General features: G+C 33.3%; 1 protein-coding gene across 1 annotated transcript; it reads right to left on the bottom strand.

Moving 5' to 3' along the window:
* LOC107647497 (probable boron transporter 6) lies at nt 225-3361 on the bottom strand. Its single transcript, XM_021105845.1, has 7 exons — nt 3089-3361; nt 2260-2766; nt 1873-1968; nt 1666-1782; nt 1274-1587; nt 898-1180; nt 225-798 (listed from the first exon to the last, which is right to left on the bottom strand). Exons 1-7 carry the CDS (start codon nt 3302-3304, stop codon nt 634-636), a joined length of 1698 nt encoding a protein of 565 aa, XP_020961504.1. The 5' UTR covers nt 3305-3361; the 3' UTR covers nt 225-633.

The following is a 9737-nucleotide window of genomic DNA, read 5'->3' as shown; positions in this document are numbered from 1 at the left end:
AGTAATTTTAATTAATATTTATTCAATATAAATATTAAATTATTTTTAATAAATAATTTTATTAATTAATGTGTACAAATTTTAAAAAATATATATACAAATGTATTGATTTATGTTTGTAAAACTAATGTAAATTATATATTTATTATATGCAAAACCTGTAAATATAAATACAAATTACTAACCACTAAATTATGATATTTATTAGTCATGTAGTAGTAACATAATGTCTGGATACATTAAAAATTTCAGACTAAAATAATTATCTACTCCAGATTTTTTTGGTTTAATAAAACATCGCCTTCTTGTTCTTTGTCCCTTTTAATTTTCTCATATCACATGAACTCTTATTCTTTTCCCTCTGATCTGGGATTTGTGATGGCCAAGTAATGAACAAAACCGAGCGTCAAACTCGAGAATATTCTAATATACTTTTTAATTTCCTATAATATACTGAAACCTAATTCAATACTCAACTCATCTCTATGTGCATTTCTTTATAGTTCCCATGGTTGAATCCTTTGTATTTTATTTGAAGAAACTTGAGCATTCCAATCCCCTTTGATAGGATTCCACTCACATCATGATCAATTCTAATTATAAGAAAGCCAATAGAGTAGTGAGACTTCAGCATTATTGTTGATGAGGAGGTTCTTCAGAATGAGAATGGGATTCTCTATCTAATCTTGTTAGAGTTCTATGTTTCAACTCTCCTCTGTGAGTAGTCATCTCATCCAATATCTCTGCACCCAAACCTAACTTATCATCCTCATCATCCGTGTTACCCTGCTCGTTATCCTGTACAAAACAAATGTTTTCATCTTCCAACTTAAATACTTAAATGCTTCTGATGCTATATAAAAGTTGAAAGAAGCATAGTATATAAATGAAGCGTACCATCATGAGTGGTATCATTTGAGAAACAGTAGGATCACCAGCAACTTCCTCGTACTCAGAAGCATCAAGTTCATGAAGATGTTGGGCTTTGAAGAACTTAGGAAGGAGATGCTCTCTAATGAGTATGAGAAGGAAGAAAGGCAAAGGGAACAGTATTCCTCCCGTTGGTATCCACGTCATCCCGTAACAAATCAAGAAATACACCAATTGCAACCCTGTGAATAATGCTGTCACCTTGAATGGTACCAGCTCCACAAAACTTGCATGTGGACCTTCCAAAATTCTGCACAAAATCAATTATCACTAAATTTACTATACTTCTTAAAAAATACAATATTAAAATTATTTTAAAAAATTCTTAAATTATAATACTTACTTGTAGCGGCGACTTTTTGGGATAAAGAGTAGCAAGAACCTTTCCCAGAATTGATTGCCAGGGAGACTATCAATGGCCATGAAAGCAAAATATCCCCACAAAACTGATGTAGGTATTTTTCTTATGATGGGGATCATCAAAACTGATAACCCAACCATAAGAGACTGCAACAAGTTGCTAAGCCTTTGCTCATTAACACGCACAGGTAGATGTTCCTCTATTTGTTTCATATCAAAACTTTCTACATTTTTTTCACCTTCCTTCTCATCCTCAGATTTCATCACTGCCTTTTTCAATTTCTCCATTTCTTTAAACTACACCAAGTCAAAAGTGTTCATTAATAACTAGAGAATTTTAGTGACTGATGAAAGTGAATTTGTGGTAAAACTTACAGTAGGATCTGCATCCATTTCTATAATCACAGATTGCATCCTGCCGAATAATTCTGCGTGGCTCCCTTGTTTCTTAAGCACTTCTTTCGCTTTCTTCTCCATCTTCTTTCGGATAATCTACAAATTCATGGAATTATTGTTATTATTATGAGTTGATGACTTAATTTGGAGTTGCCAAAGATGAACACTTTAACTATTATTTATTACCTGCCTATTAAGAACTGCAAGACTCTTTGTATGCATTGGTGATTGAGGAAGGACTCCATTTGATGGAGGAAGCCCAAGAACACCACAAAGTAGAGTCTAAATTAAACATAAAACAAAATAATCTATCATCCAGTCACATTCTATTTACACACTCAATAAATAAGGGAACTACTTTTTGCTAATGTGCATTATTATTATTATGTGGAGTTAATAGCTGAGAGAGCCTTTAAATAATTTGTTAAGTTTGACTAAATTATCATCTAACGGCTCTGAGCTATCAACTTCACAAGAAGTTAACTGCGCTTGAGTTTTGACCGTTATGTAATTTGATTTACAACGAGAATGCATGAAAATTAAAATAAAATAGAAGAGAGCATATATATATACCATGAGTCCAAGCAAGAAAAGATCATAGTGGTAAGCAGAAGGTTTTTGAAGGTTAAATTCCTTTTGCTGAGCCATCTTGGAAGCAACACTATGATCAAAAAAGTATAAAGCAGCAACCATGAGAGCAGGTATAACCGCCGCCACAATATAAAAGATGGGTACCTTGCCCATGTCCTTCACTACTGTCCAGTGGTAGAGAGATTCAGATTGCCAGGGCAGTGGACAAAACAACCTGCGAGGAACTTGAGATGGAACTTTGCTTGGTTTTGTGTACGATAATGCAGTCCAAAACACCACCATCAATGGAACCCCATAATCTGCTATTAAAGCTCTTAGCCACCCTGTCCCATATCGCCAATGTCTTGCTTTTCTACTTTGCTTCGCACTCAGAAGTAACCCAAAAGAGAATATCACAGCCAGTAAGCCATTTATGTATCTCCATTGGAATTTTGAATCCTCTGAGTTTCCATCTCCGCCCTCAGCTGGAAGGAATTCGTACAACACACCCTGTGCTACACAAAAACAGTTCTCTACTTCAATAATCTTTTTCCTTTTATTATTTATTTGGAATGTTTCTAATTGTTTTTTAGTTATTTAGATTATTTTTTTATCAATAACTGTTGTAATTATTTTTTTTAGTAAAAATACATAAAGAGTACATAGTATATAAGATGTAATAACTTAACAAATATTTTTAAAAGGAATTTTTCATTCTCTTCGACAATGAAAAAAATTTATTTTTCTTTCTTTTTTAATCCTTTCTGGTTCATCAAACCATCAACATCACAATTTGAACAGTTTAAGGCATAAGATTTTCTTCGATTTATACCTTTACAGCTTGTTGAACGAAAAGGACAGTGATTAGCATTCCGAATAATTCCTCGCAAATTCTTGTGAACCTTGAGATAACTGTGCATGCATTGAAAATTGCAAGCACAATTAGAAATAATGCTGTCCACACACAAACCCAAGCAGCCCAAGGCAAAAAGAGTTTGGCACCGAAATCTGGTTTTGATGCGCAAAACTGAAACATAATATGATACATTATAATGGTGGGTTCAGCAACACCAACAATCAACAATGGCTGACCACCAAATATTGAGTGGATAATTCCACAAAGCCCCGTAGATATTAATGATTCCACTATCCCCAAGCTCCCATCTGCATTATATAATCAAATATTCCATGCTTATTATTTACAAAAAAACCAAAGTAATCAATTAACCATATGTTTCGTTTATATTTTTACTTGCATATTTTTACAAAAAACCAAAGTAAAGAATCTTACTTGTTTCCTTATTAAGTTGTTCCCCAAAAGCAATTACGGGGATAGCAGAAGCAAAAAATATGTAGAAAGTTGGAGCAAATATCCTGAAATTAATTAATCACACAACAATATTTCAAAGGTTATGTTAGGTAACCAGTAATTTTCTTGAATAACATGAATAACCACCAATCAAATAAAAACACACTACACTTTTAAATTACTCACCTAAATCTTAATATTAGAATAACCATCCGCACACCTAGTGAAATGAATATCCGATATTCCATTGTTCACATTGTTTAGTATTTTCATTATTTATATATACTTTTCCTATTTGAAAACTTTCTAGCCAATTCATGCAATGTGTTTCCCAAGTCCAAAAATAAAATTGATTTACCTAAAGCCAGATTTAAATCCCTTTGTCCAATCTTCTTTATAGCATGCAAGTCTTCCTTTGACATCATCACTTATCCCTTCAAGTGGTTTCATGGCTGAAGCTCCAAAATTGATATATCAATTAACAAATTTAAGAAAATTGACATATTATAAAAAGAAAAAAAACATATTCAAAATATATTTGGTGATGAAATTTATGTTGGGAGTTGGAACATTGAAGCCTGTATTAATTAGCATACACTAAAAAGATGGAGAAAACAAAAAAGATACATATACATACACAGAAAATTAACTATCAATTCAATTATTATATATTTATATTATGTATAAATATATGTATTATTTAAATAAATTAATGTATATTTTTTATTTTAACATATATTTTATATGAGCAATTAATTTAGTAGTTAATCTTAAAATTATAAAAATATAAAAAATAAGGATATTCATGAATTAATTTTTTATTTCTTCCTAAACACTACTAAAATATTATGGCATTTTCTCAAAACAATATGGGATAAACAAATGAAATTCATGCAACTTAAATATGTGGCTTAGTCCATTAGAAAAGAATTTGTTCATGAAATAATGAAAAATTATAAATGAACAACACATTTTCTAATAATGTAACTATCAACAAATGTTTTTTTCACTCATTTCGAAAAACACTATTAAAAATAATTTATATAATTCTTTTCATAGTGCTTTCCTATCAAAATCATTATTTAGTGAAGTTATAAGTCTACCAAGTACAATATTGGAAAAAAAATCCTCTCAAATGATAAATAAAAGTTTAATTATCACTATAAAATATATATAAATTTCACTATAAAATGAAGGTAAGTTACAAACCATGCACAACGTTAGCAATTAAGTTCATGCATGCAAGGGATAAAAAGGATACACATTTTAATCTATGGAGTAAGATCCAAATTAATTTTCAACAAAATTTTAGTTGAATATTTAGCTATCAACAAATTTTAATTAGCAAATTGGTTCCTAATATTTTGTATTGCTAGACAAATTCGTCTTTATGTCAAATTCTCCGATGAAAAAAATAAATTTAGTTAAATCAATTTCTATTGTTATTTAAGAAAACACGTAAAATTTATTAAAAATTATAAACGTTAATATAAGTGATTTGAGTAGGCAATTTTTCGTTAGCCTTTAATTAAGTAAAAAAATCTAATAATGTAAAAACTTATTTGTTTAATAAACTAAAAATGTTCATGACTAACTTAAAAACTAAAATGTATTGAAAATCAAGTGTCAAACTAAAAAAATTTTAAATACTATAATTGGAGTATTATTCCTCAATGTAGTTAACAGTAAATTTTGTCCTCAGAATTAGAGAGAAGCAAATGGGTGCTCGTAATGATGAACCAATGTTTTGCATTTACAAGATCAGAGGAACACATACACACTAATGCATTTGAAGAAGACAAATCCAAAAAACAATTATCATTTGAATAAACAATGTAGATTACTATATTATATATTAATTTCTCCACATAATTACGCAACAAAAATGATGAGATTAATTGAAAAGGAAGGAAAGAAAGATGTACGTACGTGAATTATGAAGGCCCAAATGATGGAGCCTTAATTAATTAATTAATTAAGAATGATAATAACGCGATACTTCAAAGGGATGTATGGTGCAACACATGAGGATCAGAAGGGTAACAATGTTAGAGAATCCAGATTACAACAAAGTGGTCGTTTGGCTCTGTAGATTTCTCTCTCTTTCTCTAATGTGTGTGTGTGTGTGTGTTGTGGAAGGGAACAAAGAGAGAACAAGAACACTGAAAATGAGGCAATGAAAGAGGGTGAGAGGAAAAGGAGTAAGGTGAGTCACATCACATGCAAAAATTAGACAATTTCACAAAAACAAATTAAATAAATGAAATTATTTTGGTCTTAAATCTACTAGGTCCACTTGACCTCCCAAAGTATTTTAAAGACTTTTCTTTTTAATATTATGTGTAAATATATATTTTTAATTTATTTTTAATATATATTTTATATTTTAATAGCTCCGCCTATGTTACACTTGTGGTACATAGCCGGTCTCAAGCCCAGATAAAGGAGGAGTGTTGTGTTAGGTCTTCGACAACCAACATAAAAATATAGTCGAATCCCCATGACATAAATCAAAGACATTATTATTACGCTAAAGCTAGGTCGTTGCCCGAAAACAACGCGTTGTATGGCTCGAGTACGGTGTCAAATGAGCAAGAGCTGCTGCAACGGTGCCCGGATATAGTGTTAAATGAGCAAGGGTTCTTGCGTTTTTGTAAACAGACGAGGGTAAATAAGCTAGTTCACAAAGGAAAAGGAAAAGGTAAAGGTCGAAGCGATAGAAGGTTGAGATTCGGGACATGGAACATAGGCACTCTAACAGGAAAGTCCATAGAGGTGGTGGACACCATGACAAGGAGGAAGATTAACATTATGTGCCTATAAGAAACAAAGTGGGTTGGTGCGAAGGCTAGGGAGTTGGATACTTCTGGTTTCAAACTTTGGTATACAGGAAATGTGAAGAATAGGAATGGGGTTGGAATAATTGTGGATAAGCAGTGGAAAAAGGACGTAGTGGATGTCAAGAGGGTGGGAGATCGGATCATCTCTATCAAACTTGTGGTGGAGGGAGGTGCTTTCCATGTGATTAGCGCCTATGCACCGCAAGTGGGTTCGGACGAACAGCACAAGATAAGGTTTTGGGAGGATTTAGAGAGTTTGGTTCAAGACATACCTTTGGGAGATAAGATTTTCTTAGGAGGAGATTTAAATGGCCATGTTGGGAGAGAAGTGACTGGATATGGGAGTATTCATGGAGGTCATGGTTTCGCGGTGATCAATGTCGAGGGTAAAACTATTTTGGACTTTTTCTCAACTTTTGATCTTCTCATCGCAAATACATGTTTTAAAAAGAGAGACGAACATCTTATAACCTATAAGAGTGGCATGACAAGCTCTCAAATCGACTTCTTCTTGTTGAGGAGAGTCGATCGGAAATTTTGCATTAATTGTAAAATTATCCCGGAAGAGAGTTTGATAACACAACATAGGGTGCTCGTCATGGACTTTCGCATGGAGCAAAAGTTGAGGAAAAGACATCATACGAAGAACCCAAGGACGAGGTGGTGGCGGATGAAAGGTGAGGAACAAAAAAGCTTCCTAAGACGGGTAGGAGAAGAGGCAAAGTGGGATAGGAATGGAAGCGCGGAAGAGATGTAGAGGGAGATGGTAGAAGTTATTAGAAGAACAGCAAAAGAAAGCTTTGGTGAATCTAAAGGAATAGGGCCAAGAGACAAGGAGTCCTGGTGGTGGAATGCGAGTGTACAAGAAAAGATAAAGATAAAAAAGGAGTGATTTAAAGAGTGGTTTTTATGCCGCAACGCAAATAACTGGAAAATATAAGGCGGCTAAGAAAGAGACAAAAGTGGCTGTAAGCGAAACAAGAACAAGAGCATATGAGGGTCTCTACCAGTCTTTGGGCACGAAAGAATGAGAAAAATGTATATATAGAATCGCAAAGAGCCGTGAAAGAAGAACGAGAGATTTGGATCAGGTTAAGTGCATAAAGGATAAGGATGGAGAAGTGTTGGCTCAAGAGGAGAAGATTAATGAAAGGTGGAAGAGCTACTTCTACGAGTTATTCAATGAGGGACAGAAGACTCTTCCGAGCCTTGGTCGGTTATGCACAAGGGAAGAAGATCAAAAATTTGACTACTATCGAAGGATTCAATACTTCGAGGTAAAAGAGGCTCTAAAGTAGATGAAAAATGGCAGGGTAGTAGGACCTGATAATATCCCGATTGAGGTTTGGAAGGGCCTTGGAGAAAAAGGCATCAACTGGTTAACCAAGCTTTTTAATGAGATTTTAAGGTCAAAGAAGATGCCTGATGAGTGAAGAAAGAGCACCTTGGTACCTATATACAAGAATAAGGGGGATATACAAAGTTGTGAAAACTATAGAGGGATCAAGCTTATGAGTCATACCATGAAGTTATGGGAAAGGGTGATAGAACGGAGGTTGAGAAAAGAGACACAAGTAACAGAGAACCAATTTGGATTTATGCTAGGCAGGTCTACCACTGAAGCGATATACCTATTAAGAAGGATGATGGAGAGGTATCGTAGTAATAAAAGAAATCTACATATGGTATTTATTGATTTGGAAAAAGCGTATGATAGAATACCAAGGGAGGTCTTATGGAAGGTTTTAGAAAAGAGGAGAGTAAGGATCGCATATATTCGTGCAATTAAATACATGTATGATGGGGCCACAACTAGTGTGAAGACTCAAGGTGGTGTGACAGAGTAATTTCCTATTGGTATAGGATTACACCATGGATCATCCTTAAGTCCATACCTTTTTACATTAGTCTTGGAAGTACTCGCAGAGCACATCCAAGAGCCTGTGCCATGGTGCATGCTTTTTGCCGATGATATCGTCCTTATGGGAGAGTCAAGGGAAGACCTAAATAAGAAGTTGGAGTTATGGAGAGAAGCTCTAGAAGTGTATGGTCTACTCATAAGCCGTAGCAAGACAGAATATATAGAATGTAAGTTCAGTCGGAGATGGAAAAACCCTAATATAGAGGTGAAGATTGGAGAAAACATCCTACGAAAAGTTAAAAGTTTTAAGTATTTTGGGTGCATCATACAGGATAATAGAGAGATTGAACAGGATGTAAATCATAAGATCCAAGCAGGTTGGTCAAAATGGCGGAGTGCATCTAGTTTTATATGCGACAAAAAAGTGTCTTTAAAACTTAAAGGTAAATTCTATCGCACCGCTATAAGACCGGCTATGCTTTATGGTACGGAGTGTTGGGCGGCTAAAGGAGAGCACGAACATAAGCTGAGTGTGACAGAGATGAAGATGTTAAGATGGATGAGTGATCATACGCGATTGAATAAAATAAGAAACGAAGATATAAGGGAGAGAGTTGGAGTAGCACCCATTATGGAAAAGATGGTTGAATCGCGTCTCAGGTGGTTTGGATATGTGAGAAGAAGACCGATAGAACATCCAGTTAGGAGGATAGATGAGATGGAAGATGGACAAGAGGTGAAAGGCAGAGGAAGACCTAAGAAGACCATCCATGAGGTGGTCAAACGAAATCTACATGTAAACGGTCTATCTGTAGACATGATACATGACAGCGCACAATGACGTCGTTTGATTCATGTAGCTGACCCATTTAGTGGGACAAGACTTTATTGTTGTTGTATATATTTTATATTTTAATATATATTTTATATTAATATCTGATTTTGACACTTAACATAGTTTTTTTTTAACCAAAAAGAGATGCTCGTATGGTGTGTCTAAAATCAGATTTAATATTTTTTACCTTTCTCATAAATCATGAAATTGGAATAGTTAGATTAATTGTATAGGCTTATTCAATCATATTTGTTTATTTGAATGATCATATACTGATTATCATAAAACATGATTAGATTTAAATTTAATTTTTTTTACATTGTCACATCAAAACTAAATTATTCTTTTTATGATTAATACTTAAAATGATCCTCAAAAAATCATATAAGTAAATTTTGTTCCTCAAATATTCAACAACTCAATTTAGTTTATTAAAAAAAAAACTAACGTAAGTGAAATTAATTCTTTTATTATGCCATGCATGGCTTTTTTGATAGAAGATAAATTTTATTTAAAAAAAAAATCATGTGACATTTACAAATAACAAAAAAAAATCTTAATTTTACTCAAAATATATTTAGTTTTTAGATTTTATATAAAAAATGTTGTAACATTGTGAGTTATCTGTTTTTGACT

This window comes from Arachis ipaensis, chromosome B06 (assembly GCF_000816755.2).
Source record: "Arachis ipaensis cultivar K30076 chromosome B06, Araip1.1, whole genome shotgun sequence".
Taxonomy (NCBI): Eukaryota; Viridiplantae; Streptophyta; class Magnoliopsida; order Fabales; family Fabaceae; genus Arachis; species Arachis ipaensis.
This window is presented reverse-complemented; position numbering and strand designations above follow the sequence as displayed.